This window comes from Cyanistes caeruleus, chromosome 16 (assembly GCF_971803275.1).
Source record: "Cyanistes caeruleus chromosome 16, bCyaCae1.hap1.1, whole genome shotgun sequence".
In the NCBI taxonomy this organism is placed as follows: Eukaryota; Metazoa; Chordata; class Aves; order Passeriformes; family Paridae; genus Cyanistes; species Cyanistes caeruleus.
Genome location: NC_141716.1, coordinates 6,690,350 through 6,717,883, shown reverse-complemented (window position 1 = coordinate 6,717,883; position 27,534 = coordinate 6,690,350). Strand labels below are relative to the sequence as shown.

At 45.2% G+C, this 27,534-nt stretch overlaps 1 protein-coding gene across 1 annotated transcript; it reads left to right on the top strand.

Annotated features, from left to right (window-relative positions):
• The first annotated feature begins 1,205 nt into the window (after window positions 1-1,205).
• Window positions 1,206-25,630, top strand: PRPF6 (pre-mRNA processing factor 6). Its single transcript, XM_086853245.1, has 21 exons — window positions 1,206-1,470; window positions 2,470-2,638; window positions 3,458-3,576; window positions 4,040-4,118; window positions 4,764-4,940; window positions 5,732-5,887; window positions 6,531-6,625; window positions 7,340-7,496; window positions 7,704-7,866; window positions 10,624-10,742; window positions 11,424-11,642; window positions 12,984-13,106; window positions 13,944-14,065; window positions 15,188-15,326; window positions 16,416-16,535; window positions 17,779-17,955; window positions 18,737-18,870; window positions 19,351-19,442; window positions 21,421-21,535; window positions 23,479-23,605; window positions 24,359-25,630. The coding sequence occupies exons 1-21, from the start codon at window positions 1,400-1,402 to the stop codon at window positions 24,509-24,511; spliced, it is 2,826 nt and encodes a 941-aa protein (XP_086709371.1). The 5' UTR covers window positions 1,206-1,399; the 3' UTR covers window positions 24,512-25,630.
• Window positions 25,631-27,534: the final 1,904 nt, after the last annotated feature.

The following is a 27,534-nucleotide window of genomic DNA, read 5'->3' as shown; positions in this document are numbered from 1 at the left end:
ACTGGTGCTCCATGACATTGGATGTGCTAGAACATGGATGCAGCTCTGGGTATTCAGAGGGGTCCAGGCTCACTGGGACAGGCTGGGGAGTCAGGGGGTCCCACACACCTCCCTGGTGCTGAGGATGCTCCCATGGGCTCTGTCCTACCCCAGGCTGGACAGGAGAGCTGGGACACTGCAGCCTCCCTCACTGCCACCCCAACTGTTTGGCAAAAGAAATTTTTTTTTTTTTTTTTCTCTCCAGCGAAACCCAAAAATAGATTGATGGGAAGCGGCTGGGGGTTGGGATGCCATTAGCATGCAAAATGGGGCTATTTATCTTCCCCGCAGCTGGGTTCTGCTCCCAGACCTGGCAGGGACTGGCAGTGGGAGGCAGGGCTGGTGCTGGGAGGGGGCTGCGGGGTAAGGACAGTCCCCAAGACAGCCCCATCCCCTCCTCACCCCTCTCGCTGCCCTTGTCCTTGTGCTCTGTGACACCCGAGGGACCACGACCTTTCATTTCTCTGGAACAGCTGGACACGGTGTCAGGGTCCCCTGGAGACTTGACAGGTGGCAGCTGGATTAATCCTGAGCCCAGGTGTGGGTGGGCAAGAGAAGCCTGCCCAGGGCTCTGGCTGGGGAAACTGAGGCAGGAGGTCCTGGGACATCCTCGGGAAGGATGGATGAGCACAGGGGCTCTCTGTGCGCTCTGAGGTGCTGGGCCCGTACCCCTCACCTTGGTACCTTGGTATGGCCATCCCTGCTGTCACCACACACCAGAGTTAGAAGTGACACTCAGAAGGAATGAGCAGAAAAGCAGCTTCTGCTCCCAGACATAATTTATCTTCGAAATTTTTATCAGGAGGGAAGCAGAGAGAAGGGGGGAAGCAAGGCTCACACCTCACAGCCGGGCAAGCAAGGGCTGGGGGAAACAAGGGTGAGAAGCACCGAGGCTTTGTCCAGCTCCAGGCCCTCCTGGAATGATCCTGACCCTTTTGCTCCTTTTTCCGCCCCATTCTGGCTGGGGGTTGTTAAACACAGGGTGTCAGCTCTGCTCCCCGCAGGGCCTCTCGCCGCCTCAGAGGTCCTTTAGCAGCTACTCGTTTCCTAATAACAATAAAAATAATAAATTGCTATAAATGTTAAACTTCATGACAGCACAGATCAACATCCCCATCCCCATGGCCTTCATCCCCACCATGCTCATTCCCACTTTCCCCATCCCCGTCATCCTCACCACGCCTCAGGACCTCCGCGTCGCCAGGGGGCGCGCTGCTCCCGGAGCAGCTCTGCCCTCGCGGGCACTCTCGCCTGCTTCCGCCGCCGCTTCCGCCGCCGCTTCCGCCGCTTCCCGACCGCCTTTCCCGGCTCTGCTCCGGTTCCTGCTCCGCTCAGGCCTCGGTCTCACCTTGTCGCCATCATGAACAAGAAGAAGAAGCCGTTCCTGGGCATGCCCGCGCCCCTGGGTTACGTGCCGGGGCTGGGCCGCGGGTGAGACGCCGCCAGGCCCGGCCTGGCCCCCCCAGCCCGGTCCCTTCCCAGCCCGGTCCCTCCGCCGGGCGCCGGGGCTCTCTCGAGCCCTTTTTCCCGGCTGGGCTCGCTGCCCCACTCATCCCCGTCCCCTCGGGGTGGCCCCGCACGGTTTTTCGATGTTGTCCCTTCCTAATGGTTCGCGTTCGCTCTGTAGCTGGGCGGGTTTGTGTTTCAAAGCGAGCCTGGCTCCAAGGATGAGTTCAGATCGGTTCTTTCACCGGCAGAGGGTTGTGTCCCTCCTCATTCTGTGTGTGTGGGACCGCCTGAAAAATGGTCAGACTGGGGGCTTTTGTTGAGGATACAGTGAGGGGGTTTGGTGGCGGCTGAGACCATTTTTGGGGTGTCCTTTGCTGGATGTGAGTTGTGTTCGTCCCCCAGTGATTCACTGTTCCCTTCCCTGGGGGATCCTGCTGGCTGTGCCCCACGAGGCGCTGCCAGGCGGGTGTGGGGGTTCAGGAGAGCTCCAGCTGCCCCATCCCTTTGCCCAGACCCCCAGCCCATGGTGCCCCACAGCCTGCAGAGTCAGCTGAGGGACCCAGAGACGGAGTTTAGAAAGGAGGCCATGCACAGGATGTGTGGCAGAGCCATAAGCTGGGTGGTTGCAGTGTATTTATAGAAGAAGTTCTCCATATAAAAGGTTGCCTAGAAAAGCTGTGGCTGCCCAATCCCTGGGATTGTCTGAGGCCAGGTTGGATGGGGCTGGGAGGAACCTGGGATAGTGGAAGGTGTCCCTGCCCATGGCAGGAGGTTGGAATGGGGTGAGCTCAGAGGTCCCTTCCAACCCAAACTAGTCGATGATTCTAAGGCCGTTTTCCCCCTGGCTTTATGAATGCTGTTCATGGGGAGTGTCTGATGCTGTTCTGCCAAAAGAATTATATTTTCCTTGCCTGTCCTAAGCAGTGACTGTGACAGGCTGAGGTTGCAGTGAGCTAAGCAGCCCCTGGTTTATCCCTGCAGAGCCACGGGTTTCACCACCCGCTCTGATATCGGCCCTGCCCGCGATGCCAACGACCCCGTGGACGACCGGCACGCTCCGCCAGGCAAGAGAACTGTGGGGGACCAGATGAAGAAGAACCAGACAGCAGATGATGATGATGAGGATTTGAATGACACCAATTATGATGAGGTGAGAAGGTTTTCATCATCCTGCAGATGTTTTTTCCCAGGTGGAACAGGAGTCCCGAAGCTCCCCGTTCTTAGCTGAGGCTTCAAACCCAGAATTTCCTGTAGTTTGCAGGCAGCATTTCCTTTTTTATTTGTTGATTGAGACCTCAGTATGTACAATGGCATGGTGCTTACAGACTTTTGTTGTGGCCTTGCTCCATGGATTGTGGTTTAATTACTGATACAGAGCCCTGAGAGTCTTGGGAAAATATCTATAAATAAAAATGAGTTTAAGTATTTCAGGGGTTGTATTTTTTTTTATTGTCCACAAATAAAAATGTGTGTGCTTTGACAGGATTGATGACCTTTGATATCTTTTCCAACCTAAATGACTCTGTGATCCTGTGCCATTTATTGTCCTTAAGTGGCCTGTGTAGTCTCTTGTGTTTAAGTCCCACTTTGCTTGGTTGAATGTTATGATATTCTTTCTGCTTGCTTTCACTGGTGTAAAAAGAAAAAGTGGTTAATGGAAGAGAATGGCTTTTCTATCCTGGGATCTCATTTATTGCTGAAGAGAAGTGATTTAGAGAGAGAAGCAATTTTGAAAAAAGCAATTTTGAAGCAGTTTTGCTTCAATTGGTGAGAGAGAATAAACACCACCATGACATGGTAGAAAGAGGATGCTTTTACTTAGGGATGTATTAGTCTGATGCAATGTTGTCAGAAGCAGCCTGTGAATGCATTTTCAGGTGGTTGTTGTCTGTAGCAGAAACATAACAGGAACTTTAAAAAAATTGCCTTTTTTTCCTCTTTTTTTTTTTTTTTTTCTCCAATTTCCCAGTTCAATGGCTACGCTGGGAGTCTGTTCTCAAGCGGCCCCTATGAGAAAGATGATGAGGAAGCAGATGCAATTTATGCAGCTTTGGATAAGAGGATGGATGAACGCAGGAAGGAAAGGAGGTAGGAGGTGTTTTCTGCTTAATTGAGGATGACAGGTATTTTGCACCACTTACTTTGATAGTGAATGGGGTTAAATTGCTTAAATGTAGTTAATTAAGAGTCACTGTAGTTCATTAAGATGGTGAGGGAAGATGCTGAGCAATTGATATTGACATATCACAGACTGCACAGTAGACTGGAAATTGTTAGCAAAGTCACCTCATGCTTGTAAACAGGATGTGTTACTTATTAAATTCACTACTCATTAAGAGGAGGTTAAAGGCTGGAGATGTCTGTTACACTATAATACTGTCTTATTTGGTAAAGGATCTCTTGTTAAAATGTTGATAATCTAAGCTTGGAAAAAATGCCTTTTTTTTATGCCCTAACTCTTATCAAACACATTTTTCTGTTATGTCAACACTTTAATCAAAGACTTGCCAAGTGTTACTTTGAGCATAACCTCAGGATTCCTTTTCCTAAGGGAACAACGAGAAAAAGAGGAAATAGAAAAGTACCGTATGGAAAGACCCAAAATTCAACAGCAGTTCTCAGACTTGAAAGTAAGGAAAAAAATGTCTGAAATGTGACTTTTTATGAGATACAAGAGGTGGCTGTGTGTTCTTTCATGTGTGTTTGTCTCTTCACTCAGATTTTGTGTGTTGGCAAATGAGAAATTCGACATTCTCCAGATTAGAATTGCTTTCTGTTGGAAGAATAAACACTGTCCGTGTGGATACACAAGGCAGTGAAATTTCTTCAAATTTTGATATTGATTATTTTTGTTTTATGCTTTATGGAAGGTGCTATATGAATGTCTTTGAAGGAAGCAGATAACTTGTTGGCATTGCAGGAGTAGCTGAGCAGAATCTCCTGACTCTAAATCTTCTTTTAAATAAAATGTATTGTTTAAGCTGTTGTCTAATGATTAGTAATGTACCATTCAATGCTCCAGGCACTAGGATTAATCTGAATGTTTGTAGCACTGAATCTAATAACAAAATTGATTTGGAATCTCAGTCTGGACTAAAACCAAATTCCAATTAAATGCATCTAATTCTTTTGTACATTGGATTAGGAAAAAAAGTCTGACCCTTAAGTGTTTAATTGATCTTGAATTATTTCAAGAAAATAAATCTATTAAGGAGTTACAGCACTTAAAAAGCCATTTCTGCAGCAAATACTGATGACAACTCCTGTCTTAACAGCGGAAATTAGCAGAGGTTACTGAGGAGGAGTGGCTGAGTATTCCCGAGGTTGGGGATGCCAGGAACAAGCGGCAGAGGAATCCTCGTTATGAGAAGCTGACTCCTGTCCCTGACAGCTTCTTTGCAAAGCATTTGCAGTCGGGGGAGAATCACACTTCTGTGGACCCACGCCAGACAGTGAGTACACAGCAAACCTGGGCAAGCTGTGGCCAAACTGGATCAGAGATGAGTGTTAAACTGGGATTTGGGAAAAAGATTCTTGACCAAAAAAAACTTGGTGTGGTTTGTGAGTCAGCCAAAGGAATTCTGGATGTTAAACTCATATGCTTGATGGAGGCTTTCAGTGCACAACCATTAACAGAGAAAACATGGGGATAAGCAGAGAGAAACTGGCTCTTGTTTTAGAGATGGAAGAAAGTGTCTCTTTTCCTATTTGCTGAATGCAGGGTGGTGATAGTTTTGGTGAGTGTAACCATTTCTGTTACAATAACATCTTGCAAAAAGGGAGCAGAAAATCAAGTTTGCTTTCACCTAATGGTTTGCCTAGTTCTGGGATGATTGTGTTAAGAATTGTTTGCTTTTCAGTTAACTAAAAGTGAAATAATTTAGGTTGTTGCTCTGCGCCCAGAGTCTACAATGGTCATAGAATTGTAGGACTAGCTGACTGGCCCTAGATTTGCTCCAGGTGTCCATGGGACTTCTTTGCAGATATTCTTGTTTAAATATGCCATGTTCAGATGCCTGTGCTTGAATTTTTCACTTTCTTGTTGCTTATTTCACTGACTTGACTAAACTTGAGTAATTACCTATAGATTTGCAAATACTGTCTAGAGTAATACTTTGAGATCCAGGGAAGCCATATCAGAAGTACCTGTGGCAATTCAGCATCTATGTCCTGCACCTTCTGGGGGAGTGGACATCAGCCAATAATCTGAACTCTTTTTTTTTTTTTTTTCTTTTTTTTTTAGCAATTTGGTGGACTGAATACTCCGTATCCAGGAGGTTTGAATACTCCATACCCAGGAGGAATGACACCAGGCTTGATGACACCTGGGACAGGTGAATTGGATATGAGGAAGATTGGTCAAGCCAGGAACACCTTGATGGATATGAGACTCAGCCAGGTAGGGATGTGGGAAGGCAGGATCTGTCACAGTTATACCTGGGGTTGATGTTGTGCTGCTGTTTAAGTCCTGGTTTTAGAAAAGTGTTGAATTTTCTTGGGTGTTAGAAGATCTCAGAACAGCTGAGCTGTGAAATAATTTTGTAGTCCCTGTCCCCAAATCTCATGTCCTCAAAATGAATAGAATTTCATGAGAAATACCAGTTTGTCCTTGGAAGTCTTGGTCATTATGGGAGAACAGACTGCCTGGTTATAGCAGCTCAGGTAATGCTACCAAGGGAAGCATCTCTTCTGTCCTTTGTAGGGATGCAGGACAAACTGCTGAAAAACACTGATTTTTGACTTCTTTTTCATTGATTTTCTCATCTAAATCTGATTTATTCTAAAATGAATGCCTTTAGCTGATGGGGCTACAAGACCTTTGGGTGACTGCTTATCACCAAGCTGCTTCTTGTCTGGATTTTAATGTTAAAGTTGTGTATTTCAGAAATGGAAAAAAGCTAATAAGTAAGGCTTCGTGTTTTCCTCCTTCCTTGCTTTTGGAAACAGATGAATATCTAGGATTTTTGTAGAACCACAGTGTCTTTTTAGGCACTCAGGAGCTCTGAGTGGTCATTTCAGTAGCTCTGACTTGATTTTCCCAGGTATCAGACTCTGTGAGCGGCCAGACTGTAGTGGACCCAAAAGGATATTTGACAGACTTGAACTCCATGATTCCCACACACGGAGGAGATATCAAGTAAGTTTAAGAAGGATTAACAGATTTATCCTCTTAGCAGTGGCACTGATCCTGCATGTAAATGGAAATCTGTCTTGCGTGGGTGCTTTCAGCTGGCATTTAGTTTGTAAGAAATGCCAGGTGAGTTTTTGAGGATGAATTCTTTTAACATGAGATCTGGTCTAGTCTTTCAGCTGAGGTATTAGCATCTGACCTGGATGCATCAATTGTGGAGACTGTTTCCATTCCACCCCTATTTCCATGCCAGAGTGATGGCAGTGTGTGGCTGCTTGCCAGCCAGGAAATAACCTGTTTAATTGTACCTATGTGCTGCTAATTTAGGCTTGATTGATGAGCTCTGAGAGCCTCTTTAGCCTGGAGTTTGACATCTGTTTCATAAAGAATTGCTCTTTTAAGTCAGAGCAATACATGCAAATATTGATGCTAATTCTTGATTTACATCAGTGCTTGGGCTTATCAGTTTCTGGCTGCAAGTGCCCAGCTGTAATTCCCAAAAATTTTGCTTAAATCCTTAACTGGTTTTCACTGTGAAACTGTGAACTGGTTTTCACTGTGTTGGTCTGTATTGATAAGCTTGTTTTGGTAGAACATCATTTGTGTCTCCAAAATGGAAAAATTTGGGATCATGGTTACTGTGCATCTGAGCACATCCTGGTTCAGGAGAATTGTTTTCCAATGTGCTGAAAATTTTTCTTCCTGTTTTTCCTCTTTTAGTGATATCAAAAAAGCCCGTTTGCTCCTGAAATCTGTCCGAGAGACCAATCCTCATCATCCACCAGCCTGGATAGCATCAGCCCGACTGGAGGAGGTCACTGGCAAACTCCAGGTGGCTCGAAATCTCATCATGAAAGGAACAGAGATGTGCCCTAAGGTCAGAATTGCTTTGCTTCTCTGCTGATCCTTGTGGGATAGTAGGAAGAAGTTGCTCATGAGCAGCAAACTCTCTGTTAAGCTTGACTGAGGCTCTACCTGATACAGCTTCACTGTCTACTGTGTTACAAAACACCTGCTTAGGCAGAAGCTGTGATTTTATATTCTTATTGTGATGTAAAGGGAGATGGGTTGTTTTTCCTGACAGAGTGAAGATGTTTGGTTGGAAGCTGCTCGGCTTCAGCCTGGAGATACAGCCAAGGCTGTTGTGGCGCAGGCTGTGCGGCACCTGCCACAGTCCGTGCGGATCTATATCAGAGCAGCAGAGCTGGAGACAGACATCCGTGCCAAGAAACGTGTCCTTAGGAAAGGTGAGAGCTCCTGTGGGCTCAGGGAATGAAGGCATTGCAGTCTTTGTATTGTGTTGTAGGTTGTTCATGATGTGGCCAAAAGTTCATCTGCTTTTTTTGCTTCCTTGTTGAAATCGCAGTTGTCAATTTGTGTACTAATGGTGGAACTTGCTGCTATTGAGCCAAAGAACAAAGGTGTTGAAGTGTTTGTAAAACATCCTTCAGAAGAAAGCTGCTGGTACTGAACAATTCCAAAATGGAATTTCACTAATCTAAGCCAATTCCAGCTTGATAAGTAGATGAAAGCAATTAAAAAATGATCTTCTAAGGATAAAAGGGTGCTCTAGATGTCACCTTGTGATACTTTTTGGAAAAGATACCTTAATTGATTTTTCCTACTTGCCTGTAGCCTGTTAGACAGCACAGTGGCTGCTGCTGGAGGAGCTTTAGAGGTCTTGGGGTTCTCATATCGTTGAGCTGCAGGATTTGCTTTAGTGTAGCAAGTTTTGTCCTTGACAAACAGCCTTCTCTCTGGTGCTTACCTTGGATTGCACTTGGAGGTTTTCCTCTTTAATGGAATTGCTGTCTTTTCCAAACAATGATCTCTTCAACAGCAGTTTCTTGTGTTAGTTTAAGTTGCTGGGCCTGTATTAATAGAGGCTACTTCCTTCATGACTACTGAATTGTATTAGTTACATCTCCTGACTTTCATCTAGACAGGGAAAAGGGTCTGCATTTAATACAGTTACTGAATCACTGTGAAACAGTCTGCAGTATTGAATGGTTTAGGTTCAAAGGAATTAGTTGCCTCCTACCTTTTACCTCTTGCATGTAAAGTTGCAGATCTCTAGTGAAATGACCTCTTACTACGTCTGGATGAAAGGCACTTCAAAGTTGCTGGATTTGAAGTTCTAAAGAGCTCAGATATTAACTATCCAGTAGCTTTTTTAATTTCCATTGGCTCTGCAGTGCAACATGGTGTGAAGTGCTGCTCCTGTGACACCTCATGTACTTCTCAGGAACAGTAACAGATGTTGAACAGAAAAACACTTTTAAAGGAGCAGAACTAGATCTGTGAGTCCAGCTTGGGTAGGGGAGGGTCTTGTGTGAGAGCAGTGATTTAGCCACTGAGTACTGAGCTTTGCTTCAAACATTGCATTTATGAAGAGAAAAACATTCAGTTTTTGAAACCACCTACCTAATCTCTTGATGCAAAGCTGTTAGTGGAATGGAACGGGATTTATCATTCTCTTCCCAGTTTCTACCTGTTAACAGCTTCACAGTGCTCCTTTGCTGCCTAGGGAGCATTAGTGAGCTGGAGCTTGGAGCTTTGAGTGGCAGCATAACCCATTATTTCTCCCAAAATAAAAAAAACTGAGTGCCAGATAATGTCACTGAAGTGTGACCTTTCATAATGTGTTTCTCCTCTCTGCTTGCTGTGTGCATTGCTACCATCCATCAGAACCTCTGGAGTTTTTAAAGCCTCAGTCTGACTGGAGACCCAACAAGCTGAGTGGCTGAAATACAGCTTTGAGGTCTAAAAATTGAATTCTGTATTTATGAAAACGTTCTGTCCTGCAGAGTGATGCTTACAGCTCTTGGAGGCTGACATTATTTGCTTAAATTCTTCAAGAAAAATCTCCTGAAGCTGCAGACTTGGAGACAAATGGTTAATGTTTGTTGTAAATCTCTGTGTTGAGGTGGGATGTGCTCTAGGTTGAGGCTCAGCACTATGCCTGTGCCTGTGCCTCTGCAGCAATGCCTCAAGGAACAGCCTTGCCTGGAAGCCCAGCTAGTTCCAAAGTGGGTTTAGATGCCTTTTCCCACTCATTTTTGTGTTCCTGTGATTGTGCTTGCTTTATTGAAGAGGGATGTGCTCAGTCCTGTTACTATGGCACATTTGTGTACAGTCACCATGGAAGCAGTGAAAGTAATGCTGCAATGCAGCTGATTCCAGCAGTCTAGGGTGCAAATTGGAGTGACATAAGGCTAAAAAACCCCTTTGGTTTCTCAATCTCTCTCTTAATGAGACGGACTGAGGAAAGTTGTTGTTTAGCATTTAACGTTTCAGACAGTGCATGTAAGACAGGCTGCAGAGAATGTATTTCTACCAGCAGCAGCTAACTCTTGGACAGGATTAAGGAAGCCTTGAAGAATCCTAATTAGATGGAGCCCATATTGGATTGCTGGAAGCACACTTGGTACTCCTGGCTTAGTGTCAATGAGACCTTTACATTTTTATGCATCCCTGTTTTGTATTTCCATGGCAGGACAACAGCTTTTTGGGAAGTTAAGCTGGGGTCCATTGAGCTGTCAGGAGAGGCTTACAGGAAAACTGCATTGTGAAGGGGCAGTTTCAGCATGTAAGGAACAAGGCTGTATTATTAGTTAGTATTGAAGGTGCTCCTTTTCTATCAAGGCAGACCCGGTGTGATGTAAGCTGTCCAGTTTTGAAGATTTTCATCTGCTCATTTGCTGAAACTGGAGGCTTTGTTCTGCCAGGTGTTTTACTGAGGAGGATGCAATTACAGCATGTACAACAAAAAAGCTCTTGGCTCTCCAAAGCCTGTTTCCAATTAAAATGATTAAGTGTTTAATTTTCTGATTTTAAATTCTCATTGTTGAAGCAGGAGCCCGAATAAGCAACTTCCCTCCCTTCCCTCCTTCAGGACATTTCCTTGTAATAGCACAAGTCCTTTATTTTATCATGTTTTAAAAATACAGATCTCATTGGTAAGCTACTTTATCATTATTGACATAATTGTTTTGCCTCTCTAGCCCTCGAGCACGTTCCAAACTCGGTGCGTTTGTGGAAAGCAGCCGTGGAGCTGGAGGAACCTGAGGATGCCAGGATCATGCTGAGCCGGGCTGTGGAGTGCTGTCCAACCAGTGTTGAAGTGAGTTTAAAAAAAGTGAAATGCAAAAACCCCTACACCCCACTTCAGGCTGGCAGTAGAGCTTTGCAGGGAGAAGGCAGGGTGAGCAGTGTTTGTCCGTGCAAGGTTTTTGCCCATGTGCTTCATGCCACAGTGGGAAGGATGTGATGAGTAGTGGAATGTGTTTTTTTCCTTTGGAGTTAATTGTCTGGGGGTCATTACATGCCTCATTTTGGTGTGTAATTGTTAGGTTGGTCATGGCAGTGCACAGCTGTGCCTGCTCTAGGCACTGAGCCATGTTTGTGTCCATGTGTGCTGCCTTGACAGTTGGGAAAGTAAGTGAACATTTAACTTGGTGAATTTAAAAGTCACTCATTTCGGAAACACCAAACCAGGGTTTTAAAATCATGTTTTGATTTTAAATCAAGCTGTTTGAGGTGATGTGAACAGAAAATAGGAGGTGTACAGCCCAGAAGGTGGGGATGATTCCCAGAGATGATCAGGACTGAGCTTCAAGGGCAGTAGCAGCCTGTTTCTCCTCTCCTCCATTGGTATTCCACAGCCTGCTTACAGTGCTTGAGGACAGTTGCCAACCAGTAGCAAGCAGCGTGAAACTGCTTATCTCTGTGGGCTGACACTGCCATACAGCAGCCTTGTCATCTCCTTGTTCTCATCTCAAATCCATCTTTTGTTGCTCTGCAGCTGTGGCTGGCGCTGGCAAGGCTGGAGACATATGAGAATGCTCGTAAAGTCCTTAACAAAGCCCGGGAGAATATCCCGACGGATCGTCACATCTGGATTACTGCTGCCAAACTGGAGGAAGCCAATGGAAACACCCAGATGGTGGAGAAAATTATTGACAGAGCCATCACATCTCTTAGGGCTAATGGTGTGGAAATCAACAGGGAGCAGTGGATACAGGTATGTGCTTGGTCTTGAAGGTCCAGGGGGACTCTTCAGGTTCTGTACTGAAGGCTGATGATAGTGGTTATGAGGCAGAGGAATTTGGCACTGGCTTATCAGTGGAGGTCCCTGTGAAGAGACAAGAGATGAGACTAAAAAGCTCAGTAGGGTCAAGGCCATAAGTGATACCCTGGGGTAATGTCAGGTGTGTTTGGCTGAGAAATGTCTGGTTTGCTTCTGTCATGGAAGATAAGTAGCTTCAAGTTGAAGCAGCTGCTGCCTTAAGTAGGACAGAGGCTTAAAGCCTTCAGTGAAGGATTTACCTTTTTTTTTGCATATGTCTCATTTGGCTTGACAGGTATTTGTTTTCCCCACAAGTCTTTGTCAGATGGCATTATGAGAAATCAATACAAACACTGCATTTGCAGCATGTAGGAAATACTCTATTAGTCCTGTACTGAAGCTCTTTCCTCCTGGATATGTTCTGTGCTTTGTTTGATCATAAGTCTTTAAAGCAGATTCCTACTTAAATAGTTTACAGTGAGTCAAGGCAGCAAAATCTTATACTGCTTAAGAGCATTGATAATGAATTAAATATTTAATATTAAATGTATATCCTTGTTAATATCTGAAAGAATTCTGACTTTCTTTACAGCAATAAAACAATTAAAGGTTAATTTCAACTTCTCTTTAAAAAAATCCATGAGCACAGCCTCTGCATCACTGTGTTCTCGAGTTCCTTCTTAGTACTAGAACTGCTCCATTTCTGTTATCTGATCAGAGGGCTTTTCAACAAGTATAAGCAAGACATGCTTGGCTTTCTGAAAGCTTTGTGTGTCAGGAAACTCCACTTTTCCATACATGCTCTGGTGAGAGAGTCTTTGTACCTTGACTTTACAGTGCTTGATGGGATACTCTTAAATTTAGTTACTGCCAAGCCCTTACTGAGACCTAATCATCTCAAAGCTGAAAGGAGGTCAGTAATTTTGGTGTTGCAAAAATTTCATAAGGAAGAGCTGTATTTTTTATTGGCCATGTCCCTCCTTGGTTCAGCCCAGGGTTTTGGAGCTGTAGGGAAAGACTTCTGGGTCTGGAAAGATCCCACACATTGTCACCTTTTCAGCAGATGGAATTGATGTGATCTGTTTCTTAACCAACTTGTGAATGACTCTGTGTACAGCTCTAGCACTTGTGGGTGCAGGCTCCTGCTCAGTGTCAAGGTGTGTTTTAGCAATGAGATGTTTGTCCTGTGGCAGTGACCACAATGTCTCTGTCTTTGTGCATGAGGAGTTGGTATTGCAGACTTTAACCTCTTGTGCTGAGCTCTCAAAATGAGCAGGGCTTTCCTCTTGTTTCTAGGATGCCGAGGAATGTGATAAAGCTGGAAGTGTGGCCACGTGCCAGGCAATCATGAGAGCTGTGATTGGGATTGGCATCGAGGAAGAAGATCGGAAGCACACCTGGATGGAAGATGCAGACAGTGTATGTCCAGCTGTGATGCTGCTTTTTGTTTTGTTTTATTGTGGCTTTGTGTTTTTTAAATAGAGGAAATTCAACTGGTGCCTAAGAAACTGCTTTGTCAGTGAAAGTGGATGTGATCCCCACACCACCTGCCTGCCTTTGGCCAGTCTCAGCCTCAGGAGGATGTTACAGAGCTTTATTCAGATTTGAATTTTTACTAAACAATACATTGACATTGGTATAGCTTGTCTGCTAGTTTGGTGTGGATTTTTTTTGGTGAGTGTGAGACATCAACAGAGATTGAGTTATGAGTAAAGGAGCTGGGAGTTAAGTTTCAAGGCATAACCATTGTAACTTAGGAGTTAATGTAACACTGGACAAGGGAGTGGGTAAAAGTTTTACCAGGCTTTTTTTGCTTTAGGGGAATAGTTTGAACATGTGCTAAGAACTAAATTGTATTTCAACATGAGAAATGTCCAACTTCACTGGCCTTGAATTGGGCTCAGAGCAGTGGGGGACATATGCTGCGGTGCCTAGGGTTTTGCCTGTGAAATAACAAAATGAAGTGCTAACATGAGAGCCTTTCCAATGCCTTACTGATGTTTCAAGCTGGCCTGTGAGTGTCAGTCCCACTGAAAGGCCAGGGATACTTGTACTCTATAGAGGGATACTCGGAAATTCCTTCCCTGCTTCCTTTTAAAAAGCTGATTCTAAGTGTTCTGTTCTCTATTAATTCCTCAATTCACGGATTACACAGAGTTACTGAGTTCTGGATTGAATTGTGCATGTGTAATTCCTGCTTGCTCTCGATTCCAGCGCTCCCCTAAGCTGACTTAGTCCTGATCTGTTTTCCCTCAGTGTGTTGCTCATAATGCCCTGGAGTGTGCCCGAGCCATTTATGCCTATGCCTTGCAAGTCTTCCCGAGCAAGAAGAGCGTGTGGCTGCGAGCAGCCTACTTTGAAAAGAACCATGGAACCAGGTATGTGTGCCACACAATCCCTGTGTGGAGGGGTCCATCCCTGTGACAGGGGGACAGGCTGGGGAAGGAAGGAAAACTACAGGATGGTCCCTGGTGTGGTGCAAGTGCAGAGTTAGTGCAGCTGGATGAAATTCACTGGCGTTTTTTGCAGGTCTGACCTTGTTTGTCACTGTTGTGCTCAGAACATCCTTAAGTTTTATGAAGTCATAAAATGGTTTATGGCAATAGGGATTACATGGTAAAAATAGCTGTGAAGAGACAAGGTAGGAACAATTGTCTTTGAGAAGACATCTCTGGAAAAATATGGGGATACCAATCACTTAAAATGTGTTTTATTTAGTTTTCATAGATAAACTACTTCATAGCTAAATGTGTCCAAGCATCTCTGGTATTTTCTGATTAAACACTGTGAATGTGTATCACATTCTGAATTAAGATTGGTGTTATACTGTTACAGCTCAGGCTCTTTTTAAAGTTTATTCACAAAGCTTTACATGTCAGAAACTTTCTGCCTACAGCTTAGATTAAAGCAAACAAACTCTGCAGTAGGCCACTTACACACGTGGAATCATCCTTATTAAAGCCAACAAGGCTATGTTGTGGAAATGACTGCAGATGCTGAGTTCTTCCTCATTCGAGCCTTTTTTTTATTTGGAACAAGTGTATCTTTGGTTTTGATGTTTTTGCATGTTTCCCAGTGGTGGCTGGCTTTTAAGCCCCATATTCTGCCTGAAAAGTATACTTGCCAGAGGAGAAAAAAATAAATTGCATAAGATCAAGCCAGCCTCATCTAATAATTTTGAAAACCTTCCTGTCTCAGTTTCTACTAAGGTTCGTTAAGCAGAATGACTCTTTCCAAGAGAAAGGAGCTGTTTGTGTGAGAGCTCTTTCCACAGAGGCTATCAAAGGTGTCTGAACAATGAGCTGTTTGTGGAGTGCTGATTTCAGAACCCTTGTGAAAAAAGACCCCACCCTTTCCTTGTTATGAAACAACTTATCAAGGTTTACAACGCTGGACTTTGCAACAATATTTATAACACTGAGTGATAGTGAAAATGGTGTAAGAGAGCTCGCCTTTGGCAGTACCTTGAGGGTTTGTAACTTGCTGTTTCTTGTCTTCAGAGAATCCTTGGAGGCTCTTTTGCAGAGAGCTGTTGCTCACTGTCCCAAAGCAGAGGTGCTGTGGCTCATGGGAGCCAAATCCAAGTGGCTGGCGGGAGATGTGCCAGCAGCCAGAAGCATCTTGGCCCTGGCTTTCCAGGTAGGTCTGTTACACTTGTCAGAGGGTGTTAAATGTGACAGGTAAATCAACACCTGATTCTTGCTGCCTTTCAAAGTGATGGAGACTTCTGCTATTTGGTTGTTTTGTGTGGAAAAATGTTCTGTAAAATAGCAGCAAGCAGGAAGTAAGGCTGTGGGATTGCCCTTTTAGTTGTTCTACAGCAGGTTCTGACCTGGAACAAGTTGTCCAGAGAGGTTGTGGCTGCCCTATCCCTGGAGGTGTTGAAAGCCAGATTGGATGGGGCAACCTGGTCTGATGCTTGGCATCCCTACTCATGGGATGGGGATGAGATGATCTCTAATGTCCCTCCAACCCAAACCAGCCTGTGATTCTATGAGTTTGCAGACCATCAGTTCTAGCATGGCTCCCACTAACCCTAGTCATGGATCAAAGTCCTGTTGTCTTGGGTCTCCTCAGGGAAAGGATTGTGGTCTGCCCTAATGAGGTCACTGCATTACTTATGTCTTGGATCAAACCCACTAATGAAGGGAATTGCCTGCTGGATGCTGTAGCAAAGATACGCAGAGTGTTTCTAGCACTGGGAATTAGGCTTAAAAGCTAAATGAAATAAAAAAAGACAGGTCCTGAAATGGAAGGTAAAAGATACTTCCTTAATCTGTTCTCAGTGCTCTTTGTTACTAGGCTGAAAAGTTCTTGACGTGGTTACCACAGAAATGACTTTTATTGGAAGAGTTTTCACAGACCTCAGTGGGGAATTCAAGCTGCAGCTTTTTTGCTTGAGGGTAATAAAATGAGGGTCTCATTGTGGCAGACCCTGTGATGTTTTCAGTATTTAAACTGGAAGTTCAGAAGATCAAGCATTACTGCTTTTCAACAATTGAGAAGCATCCAGCTTCTAAACTGGCATATATCTTTGTGTTGGCCATCTGTTTTGGAGGATTTCTATAAACTTCAAAGGTCAAAGAAGACTGGGAGGAGCTTGCACTGAAAAAAATCCTACTGTGGATTGACAAAGTTCTGATTTCAATTTTAATCTGGATCAAACAGAGGATTAAATCTGCTGTTGATTCACTGTGTGCATTTGTCTGTCACTTTGTGTTCTTGCAGGCCAACCCCAACAGCGAGGAGATCTGGCTGGCTGCCGTGAAGCTCGAGTCAGAGAACAATGAGTATGAAAGAGCGAGGAGGCTGCTGGCAAAGGCTCGCAGCAGTGCCCCCACTGCAAGGGTAAGGACGTGTGGAGGGTGGAGAGGCTCAGGCCTCTAGGCCACGGTGGATTTGGGACGGAAGGAGGAGTTCCTTCAGTTCTGTGGCTGCAGGGATTGACCACATGGCTCCCTGCCATTGCCTTCCGGGGCATGTGGCCGCTTTGCTGAGCGCTCCTCCAGCGAATTGCGACACAAAGTCGTGGCATGATGGGAAAAAAAAGGCTAGGATCAAGTGAAGGGTTTCAATTGGTTTTTTACACAAATGGCAAAAGTCAGGAAATTCCCAGTTTACAGCTGTTTGTGTAATGTTTGTTTTGCATAAAAGCACATCTTGGAAAAAAGAGAAAATACTTTCACAGAAGATTCACTTATGCTTCTACTAAAGACAGCTCTGGGGTGGTTTGGTGCTTAAAGTTACACTCCTGTGTTTATCACCAGTTACCTCTGGTATGATAAACTGTCAATTTTCAGCTCCTCAAATGGAAACATTATACCTTGTCCAAGTAAATGAAAAGTTAGTTTGATCTCTATCCTCTGTTCCTCCCCCTCAGTTGTGGTTGCATCCTACATCTTTTTAACTGTGTTCTTCCACCCTGAGCCAGGGAGCTTCTGCAGCTGAGGCTGAAGCGCTGCTCTCACACTTGATGCCTGTCTTGTGAGGTCACAGTGGGGGAGTTTGGGAATGGGGAGGATGGAGATCAAAGAGCAGTGAGAGAGCCTTTGGCCTATAATATATTTTTCTTAGCTGTGACTTCCCTGCTTAGCCAGAAGGAAGGATTTGGGGGACAGAGAAGTACATGTACCAATTTGTATTGAGCAGGACAATTAGAACCTGAAGCCAAAAGTAAGAAAAGATGGTATTGGTAGCTTGGATCTGAGGAGATCAGATTGTGCTGGTGAAGGAGGCTCAGGTTTGTTAATTGGTTGTGCTGTTAAAGCTGTGCTCTTTATACAAATCCTACTTTTCCATCCAATCTATGATTCTGTGATAATAAAAATGCCAGCTCTATTAAATAATTATGTAAATAGGTGAGATGTAGGTTGATCACACTGCTCTAACTTCTTTAGTATTTGCATTTACCTTTCTCATTGTTACTTTCTCCTGCTATTATTTTACTTTGATATTTTAATTTTTGTTTTACTTCAGACTGCAGCTAATCAATAACATTTGAATGGATGCATGAAAATGGGAACCTGCTGCTTTGGGAGATTAATGGTTTTCCAATGGCTGCTGGTGGTAAACAGCTCTGGTTTGTTCCCAGGTCTTCATGAAGTCTGTGAAGTTGGAATGGGTGCTTGGGAACATTGCTGCAGCCCAGGAGCTCTGTGAGGAAGCCCTGAAGCACTATGAGGACTTCCCCAAACTGTGGATGATGAAAGGACAAATTGAGGAGCAAAAAGAGCTGGTAGAGAAAGCACGGGAGGCTTATAATCAAGGGGTAAGATGGATGTTACTGCAGGTTTGCTTTGTGCTGCTGGCATGGAGAGATGTCTATCTTTGAATGAAAATGGAGAGCCAAAGACATGATTTCTGTCATTGGTTAAAATAGTGAAAGAAAACAAAAAATGAAATAAGCAAGAATTTCTCTTGCCCATTACCCATATGCAAGATGACTTCCTTGCTTGAGAGAGTTCTCTGTATGCCTGACTCCTCACAGGCAGGAAAAAAGGCTTTGCACAATAATTCTCTAAGACCTGTAATGACTAAAACCAGAACTCTTAAAAGAAAATCTTTCTCAGCAGCTCTTAGATACACACTGTGAAAGGAGCTGGCCTACAGAGCACTTCTCTCTCTTTTAAATGGTAATTGGTGGCCTTGCGTATGAACACTCAGTCAACAGCCATCAAAGTAATTTGGACACAGGTTTCTGCAGTGTCCATATCCTAATGACTCCCTGCACACTTTGCTGTGGTTTGGGGATGTATGAGAGCCCTCCATCTGCAGAAGGAGTACTAATTGTAGCTGTGTTAAGGGAGGTGTGTTCTTTCTCTTACTGCTGGGATAGCTCAATCATACCTGATGTACCTGACTATTTTGGATACAGGAAAAACTTCACTTCTGTGCTGTTTGACTGGAGAAATTTGAGAGACATAATCAACTTGCTCTCTCTTCTTCTAAACTCTCTAGAAGGATATAGGGAGGGAAGTTCTTTTCTATAGGAGTAACAGGAATTTTTTTCAAATTTACCTGTGAGCATACTTTTTTTTTTTTTAAAACAGTTGAAGAAGTGCCCCCATTCCATACCCCTGTGGCTCTTGCTGTCCAGGCTGGAGGAGAAAGTTGGGCAGCTGACTAGAGCAAGAGCCATCTTGGAAAAGTCTCGCCTGAAGAATCCAAAGAATCCAGATCTCTGGTGGGTTGTGTGGAATTGAACTGAATTTGGGTTACAAATTCAATCTGTTCTTCAGGCCAGCTATTTCTCATCACCTCAACCATTTGAGCCTGGGACTTAGGACCACTCCCATCCTGGAGTTTCCTCTGGACTAATAACTTCCCTGAATAGCAGAAATGCTTTGGTGATCCTGGCTAGCTACTCTAAGGATCTGGGAACTAGTTATTTCTTTACTGATAGTTGTGGTGTACAGAGCATGCAGGATGCATGGGGCTCTTTCCTTTCTGTTACATTCCTGTTTTCAGATTGTTTTTTATCTGGACCATTATGGAATAAAAGTCACATTTATTTTTAGATGGAGGGGGAATGGGAAGATGTCAGTCACCTACACATATTCAGAATATGGGCAGATATTTGCAGTTTCCAGTGACCCTCAAGTGACTCACTGTTTCAGCCTAGTGAATGTTGTCATAAATATCATCAGAGCCTCTTCCCTACCAGGTTGGAATCTGTGCGCTTGGAGTACCGAGCTGGGCTGAAGAACATTGCAAACACTCTGATGGCCAAAGCACTGCAAGAGTGCCCCAATTCAGGTGAGCTGGATCTCAGTTCTACCTTAAACACAACTGTTGTTCCAGCTGATAGAAGCACATTTTTTTCCCAAGTTGTGCTTTCTGGACAGGTCTCAGAATCTGGTGTTTTGGAGAGATATCAGTTTTCCTTCTGCAGAGGAAATACTGAGGGTCTTCAAGAACAATCCCAGTTACTTTGTGCTCTCTCACACCTGAGGGATCATGGGTTGGTGTTCCATTTTTCTGCAGGGCCCAGTATATTACTGGATCCATGGTCCACAGTCTGTCCCCAGGCATCCTGCAAAAACATCTTGGATATGGGTGGGCTTTTCTCGGAAGCTGGTAGAAGTCTGCCAAGGTTTGATATGAAGGAAAGACACTTCAATGTTTGTAGTTAGGAATTTTAGTGGAAAAGGAATGGTCCCTCTGGAGTACAGCTGGCCTTAAGAGATTCCCAGTTGCTGGTTTGCCTGCACTGGTTGCACACTGTGAGTTTAATAACTTGTGCTGGCAGTGAATTTCCACCACAGTCATCATTAGGGGCTTATGAGCCATAAAAGTTCAGTCCTGGTTTTTGATTATTTTAGCTCATGTAAGAAAAGGCTAAGAGGTCATATGATGTAAGTCAGTTCTAACCAGCAGTGGAAACATTTTCCTCTTGGGATGGGAGGATAAAGTACCTAACACATTGCTATTTTGGGGTAGAATCGTAGGAAGACTTAATTATTTAAACATGTTGACATCTTTGGGGAGAAGATGTCACATAACTACAAATTGTAGTAACTTACTGCATGGCAAGGCTTGGCTTGCCTTCAGGCTAGGTTTTGAAAGGTGTTTAATTGGTGGCTGCTTAAGTCTCAGTAAAATAATTGGGAATTAAGTGCCTTTTATGACATGATAAACTAATTGCAAGATACTCTCTATGTGAGTGTGTCACCAAAGCAGTACCACCCAAAATCCTGCTTTGTTTCTGTGAATGACCTAATGAGTGTTTGCCACCACAGGCTGTTTTACAGATCTGCCTGTTGCTATGGAAATGGGCAGCAGGATCTCAGTTTTTGTTTAAACAATTGCTTCCAACTTTATCTTAGACCTCAACAAACCATAATCAAAGCCTGCAGGACTTGGCTCATTGGCCACCTGAGGTCATGTAAACCAGAGGTTTGGGTCCCTCAATTGCTGAGTTGATTCCTGATGGGTGGCAGGCTGCACAAAGAATAAAATAGAAATATTATGGTGTTTGTGATCCTGTATATAAAGAGCAAGAAGAAGTGAGTCTCTCTCTGTCTGTCACTGCAGTTATCAAAGCTTGTGTGTGTTCCCGTGGTGCTGTTTATGGGAAGCAAGAGAGCTTTGATGGAGTCCTGGCAGACACCAGCTCTCAGGCTTTGCTTTGAAGTGATCAGGTGTGCCTGGCTGACATGAGAAACTGCAGATTTCATGCTCCCCTGAGCATATTTCCTTCCTTGATTTTGGCAGTGAGAGAAGCTAGGGATTAAACCCAGCTTCCCTGGATCTACTCTGTCCTTCATCAGTGTGTGTGGAGCCAGCATCAATAACACTGTGGTATTCTCCAGCACCCTTGAAACTGCTCTCAGACTGTACTTTGCACATTTTGAGACTTCTGCCACTGCAGTTGCCTGTTCAAACAGATAGCTTTCCCTTTGGAAATGCTGATTTGCCCTCTCTGTCCCAGAGTTTGCAGTGTCTCATTTGAAAAGCCTGAGCTCCGGGTTAGGCAGTGCTGGAGCTGCAGGAACTGTGGTACAGAAACCCCCAGAGCTGAAGTTCCAGCGTGGTACACATAGTAGCTAAAAATTCAGAGTACTGAATGAAGTATCCATGTGGAAGGAGTGATCTGGGATGAGGTTGGGGGTGAATAGCTACCAGAGTAGGAGCTGGACTGCTGCTTCTGTTGCAGAGCACTGGCCTGATATCAGGGTGGGGAGGGTTAACCTCAAAATAACACTAAACAATCTTCCTACTTGATTTGATTAAGGAATCCTGTGGTCAGAAGCAATTTTCCTTGAAGCGCGACCGCAACGAAAGACCAAGAGTGTGGATGCTCTCAAGAAGTGTGAACATGACCCACATGTCCTGCTGGCTGTGGCCAAGTGAGTTCCTGTGCTTGATCCATAAAAATATCTATGTCAGTGTGTGGCTGCTTCCAGGATGAAACACTGCACTCCAGCACAGCCCTGTGATTCTGGCTGCAGCAGCTCTAATGAGTCCCAAAGCAAGGAGCAACTCTCCAGCTGTCTCCTAGTAACTGTGCAAATCTCTCCCTTGATTCCAAGCGGGGAATGTCAGCCTGCCCTCGAGCTGTTCTGGTGGGTCTGAGACTGGCACTGTCAACAATGCAGTCACACACAGCCCTTTGCCAGTGCTGGGTATTGGCACCCTGTAAGCTGCTTTCCTTCTATCCCTTGAAGAGGATTTCACTGTGCTGTCCAGTGAACTAGGCTTAATTAAGGGGTTCAGGATATGTTTTAAGTATCTGTGAAAATAGGGGCATTTTTTTTTTGTTATCTTTCAAGTTTTATGTGGCTGACTGTATAGTTTTCATCTTTTTCTCTATCCTAGATTCTGTCAAGTTTCTTTTTAAATTCTGAGCTAGATATTCTGCTCCTGAATGTCTCCTATGTCAATGTTTTTCAGCTGTGCCCTTTCCCAGAATGCAAACCACCAGCCATACCGTAGTTTGCTTCTCTGAAAAGGGAAGATAATCTACTAGGAATTTTCTTGTCCATGTTGAGTTATGAGGATTCCAGTGCTGAAAACCCACTGTTAGAACTGACTTCTGCCACATCTTGCTCTGATGTGTGAGCAGCCTTACAGCAGCCATGATGGAAACAAACTTACTTTTCTCCCTTTGTGAATAGCAGAAGAGGTTAATACAGGAGACATTTTGTTCGAAGTTGCCCAATTCTTTCACAACTCTACTTTATAAGCCAAAGAAAACTGTAGGATACACTCCAGTGACTGCAACACTGGGTTCTGCCAGATCCTGACAGCTGACTTGTTCAGCTTTAGCAGCAAGTGAGAAAAATGTTAACTTTTGCTTTATGGCAACAACTCCCAGGCCCCTTCTGGTGCAACCTCAGGCTGTTTAACAGCTAATCCCAACATAAACAGCTTCCACCACCCATCAGGACTTGCCTCTGTAGATACAGAGTTTCACACATCTGTGACAAACTTTTGTTAAGTATGTTGCTGGAAATGGCCACTACTTGCAGGTGTTAAACCTCTGCTATCATTGTTTGTGCTCTTGTAAATCACAGTTTATTTAACACAGGACAATCAAGAGTATTATAGGGCTTAAAAACAATCACATAAGCTGTATAATTTTATGACAGGCTAAGCCCTTTATGAGGGGTGGCTGATTTGATAAGGACCTTATAGCTCAAATGAATTCTTTAATGCAAAGAAGTGAAACCAATAAACTCTTGACTCAGCTGGTTCACTACTGGGGAGAAATTTCAGCATTGACCAGTGCCTGGGTGAAATGGCAGCAGTGGAGCTGTGCCAGGCTAGGATTTGAGTGCAGAAGCTTCCATACTTGTTTTTCCTTGGAAAATGGAGCTGACAAGGCAGGTCTGCTCCACTCCACTCCAGCAGGCTTTGTAGGTGTGAGCATGTGACCATACAGATGAGCTTTTAGAAGTTATTTAATTGTTAGATGCTAAAATTGACTTAAATTGAAGGAGTGGGAATAGATGTAGGCATGTAATCTTGTCTCTTCCACGCCAAATCTGGAACAGTAAAATTAAAGTAAATTGAGGCAGCAAAGGTTGAACTTCAGTAGTGTTTCCCTTTCAGCAGAATCTGTGCATGGGGCTAAGTTATCCTGCCTCACGGTGGGGCAGTGAAGAGGAAGCGCTGGATGTTCTTTCCAGTCCTCTCACTCTCTTCCCTTCCCAGGGGCAGGATGGTCTTTACTTCCTGGGAGAGCAAAGAATTGGAACATCTGCAGAGCCCTTAAGTTGGAGCTCTTGTGGGTTGGCATCTTCCTTTGGAGTGAGGTTGTTTGTCAGCTCCCCTCTGCTTTTCCCAACAGGCTGTTCTGGAGCGAGCGTAAAATAACCAAGGCCAGAGAGTGGTTCCACCGCACGGTGAAGATAGACTCGGACCTGGGGGATGCCTGGGCCTTCTTTTACAAATTTGAGCTCCAGCATGGCACAGAGGTGAGTGTGTGCCTGGGAACAGGGGAGGTAGCAGCAATCCCTGGCTGGCAGGGGTTGCCCAGTCCTGGGATTGCTGCAGTGCTGGGCTGAGCACGCTGCCACTGCTCCTGCCTGTGTGGTCACAGGGGAGGCTGGCTGTCACGCCTGGTCATGAGTGAGCATGAACAGGCCTGTGTGGTGGCTTTTAAAAGGTGCTGTCATTAGCTGAGCTGTGTTTCAGGCTGCTTTGCTGTCCACAGTCCTGCTGGTTCATGCAAAAATCTCTGAAATCAATCTTCCTCCTGTAAAACTCAAGCTTGCTTAGAGGGGATTGTGCTCCAGTTGTGGTGCTGGGTTTGTGTAACTGGGGCTGTTTCTTCCCAAATGTCAAGTACAGGTTGCACGTGAACACAGTCAGAGAACAGGCGGCTCTAATCTCTTCCAGCAGTTTTTACTGCTGGTACTACTGAAATGATGGGGGTGTTTATCTTCTGACTTCAGAGACCTTTCACTTGACACAGCTCCTGCAGGTGGTAATGCAAAGGAAATTTCTGCTGCAGTTTATCTGCAATAACCAAAATTTTCTTACCTGCAGCTCAGCCAGTTTGTTCAGCCAGGCAGGAGACTTGCTGCTTCTGACTTGGACTTCCTTTGAAAATAATAGAGCCCAAACCCCGCCATAATCTTTGGAAGAGTGTTTGAATCAGGGAGGGTTCAGTTTTTGGCTGTGCTCTGGAACAAACCAGGACAAACTGTCATTTCTCTTCCCTGTAGGAACAACAAGAAGAGGTAAGGAAGCGCTGTGAGAATGCTGAACCTCGCCACGGAGAGCTCTGGTGTGATGTCTCCAAGGACATAGAGAATTGGCAGAAAAAGATTGGAGAGATTCTTGTGCTTGTGGCAGCCAAGCTGAAAAATACCTTCTAGAGTGTGCTGGCCTCAGCTGCCTCAGAGGTCCCTGTAGGATTTAACCTGCTCGTGGTGCATTTGCCCTTTCAGTGGCACAGATTTTGAAGGACAGGACATGGATGATGATAAGAAAGAGCTTTCTCCCAAAAGGAAAAGCTGCTTCCTTCTTTCCCCAGCATGGCCATCAGCTTCTACAGCACATGGGAACATTGTAGCTGGTGTCACACAGGAGACAGGAGCAGTCTTGTGAGGCTCTGTTGGCATTTCCATGTTGATTCCCCATTCCCCCCTGCAAACACAAGCTTTAATTAGCGCTTGTATGGATTCTGACATGTGGCAGTCCCTCTGTTCTTGGCCTTGGCATGTGTTTCCTGTTCCCCTTTAGAGTTTGGCCCATCTGATGTTGGTTCCTTGTCTGTAGATCTGGGTTGTTGCTGTTGGAATACACTGATTGTCCCTGAAGGAGATGGGTGGAGTTGCAGGAGCAGCCCAGCAGCACAGGGAAAGTTCTGGGCTGGCTTCTGTTCTTCAGGTGCTGTAGTTTGGTCTCTGCTAACAAGCTGCTGCACAGCTTGGAGGTGTTCCTCCAACCTGAGCAGCTGGAGCATTTTGTCAAATTCAAAAGCATATTTTTAGAGAACTTTTCCTCAATTATTAAATGTATATAGTAAAGCTTATTCTTTTAGGTGTTTGAGTTCATTAAGCACAGTGGTGGTTTAAAGTAACAAGGCAAAACTCAGCAATCCCTGAAAGCCCTTTTGAAGGAAGAACATTTTTTTAGAGTTGTTGGGAGACTGCTGTTACACAGCTGTGACTGCCTGTGGCTGGGAGGTTTGATTTCTATCTCCAAGTGCAGATAGGAAAAAGCAAACTCAAGAGAGGGAAAGCTTTGTGTTTGAGAGCCTTTGTACACTGTCTTCAATTTTCTATACTTGTGATGTGTACTATTTTTACCCCAACCTCCTGACTTTCTTGTGATCATAGAATCAGAAGCTGTATTGTCTTACACCTGAGGCTATAGCAGCTGTATCTAGGTCTGTGGATGTGCATTATCCCATGTATTTAGTTGGAGGAGAAACTCCCTTATTACTTGTTGGAGAATATGTATAAAATACAGCCTTTTTTTTTTTTTGTTTCCTTCTGTTGTCTTTGAGTGTGGTCTTGCTCTTTGATTCTGACTGGGAAGAGTGGGTCTGATAGCAGCAGCCTTTGGACTTATCAGGCTCCCACCACTCTGGGAAGGTGCCTGCCAGTGGTGGCTGCACCCAGCTGAGCTACAGCCTCTTGCCAAAACGGATGAGAAGCCCAAAACGAATCTTTTAACGCTGGAGCATAAACGGTTGGTCAGGAAGCAAAAAGTCTTTTTCTCCTGGGGTTCATAATGGAAACTGTGATGCATTCTCTGGAATAGCTGATAGAAGGGTGTAGATCACTGATGCCCCGTGGAACTGTAGTTTCCCAAAGGTGAGTGAGGGGCACTGGGAGTTGAGAGCTCTTGCTCAGGGATTTTGTGCCATTGCTGACATCCTTCAGGTGATTGGGCTCAGAGAGAATGGAAGAGTTTGGGAAGGGGAGTGAAGATGATGTTTGAGGGAAAGGGTAGACATGGCAAGGGAACCTGGCTGGACAAAGATTCAAGACTGAGGCAGAAATTGCAGGATAAAAACAGGTTTAAAAGTAGCTTTCAGTGTGTGCTGTCTTTCAGCCTCTTGTGCTCACATGGGGGCTATATCCTGCTTTTCTGGGCAGGGAATGTGGCATTCTGATTCCTGGTGTAGTGATGTACTGGGGGAAGCTGGGTGCCTGTGGTGCATAAATCCCCCTGCCTAGCAGTGCTGTGTTCTGTTGTGCAGAATTGGGATGGGAAAGGGAAGTGGGAATTGCAGTGGTGTGGCTTTTCCTGCTGGACAGATCCCTGACATGTGTTGAGACCATTTCCCTTGAGCCAGATAACACAGCTGCAACCCACTGATGAGATCCTCATGCTGCCCCTGCCCCTTGCTTAGGTGGCAGCACCACATCTTAAAAGGAATTTTTGGGATGTGGAAACCCCAAGGAAGGGGCGCCGTGCTACTGTGCCACCTTCTCACAGCATCAGGCTTCTTCGGCCACCTGCCCCTGGTACCTGCAGCTTCCCTTTCCTTTGGGCTACATTCCTTAGTTTGGGGATTATTTTTTCTTACTTAAAAGGGATGGTCAATCTTAGAGCCTTTTAATGTTTGTAGATATCTTGGTGGTTTTTAAATGGATTATGGCACCCATGAATTTTAGCTATATATAGAGCTCAATAAAGAAGTTATATGGGTCCTGTCCTGGTGGAATGCTGCAGTGTGCTGTGGGTCCCACTTCCTGGGGAGGAACATTCTCAGCAAACCAAGCAGAGCTGGATTATTCACCATTTGTTCTATTTCTTACTCAATCACCCACATTCAGCTCCTCAGCAGAGCCTTGTTGCTGTCAGTTCAGTTTTTCCCAAAATTGATACGAATTGAGTCAGGGCCTGGATTGGGGGTGAGGTACAAAACGCAGAGGGGAAGGAAGAGAGGGCTTTGGTTGGAAGCACAAGGACGCTCCTCCTGTTGATATTTTGGGGGTCTCACCCTGGACGGTCACTTTTGCCACGGGTCGGTGCCGTTGTCAGTGTTCACCCAGTGAATCCAGGGTGAAACAATCGCCCCACACCAACAGAAATCGAAAGCGCGGGGGTTTGCAGCGCAGCGTGCAGCTCCGGGACAGGGACACGCGTGGCTTGGGATCCCCGGCTGGGTGCGAGCAGGGGGCACTGCCCCGCCGGTCCCTCCGGGGCAGGAGGACCCTCTGCCACCCCCGCAGCCCGGGCACGACGCGCTCCCCTCTGCGCTCCGCCGGGGCCCGGGGGGGCCGGGGCGGCCTCCCCCGCGGGGCCGGGGCTGGGCCGGCCGCGGTGCCGTGTCCCGTCCCCTCCCACCGTGGAGCCAAGTTCAAACCGCGGGCCCCGGCGCAGCGGGACGGGGCCGGACCGGGCTCCCCGGGACCGCCGCGGGGGCCGCGCCCGCGGGGCT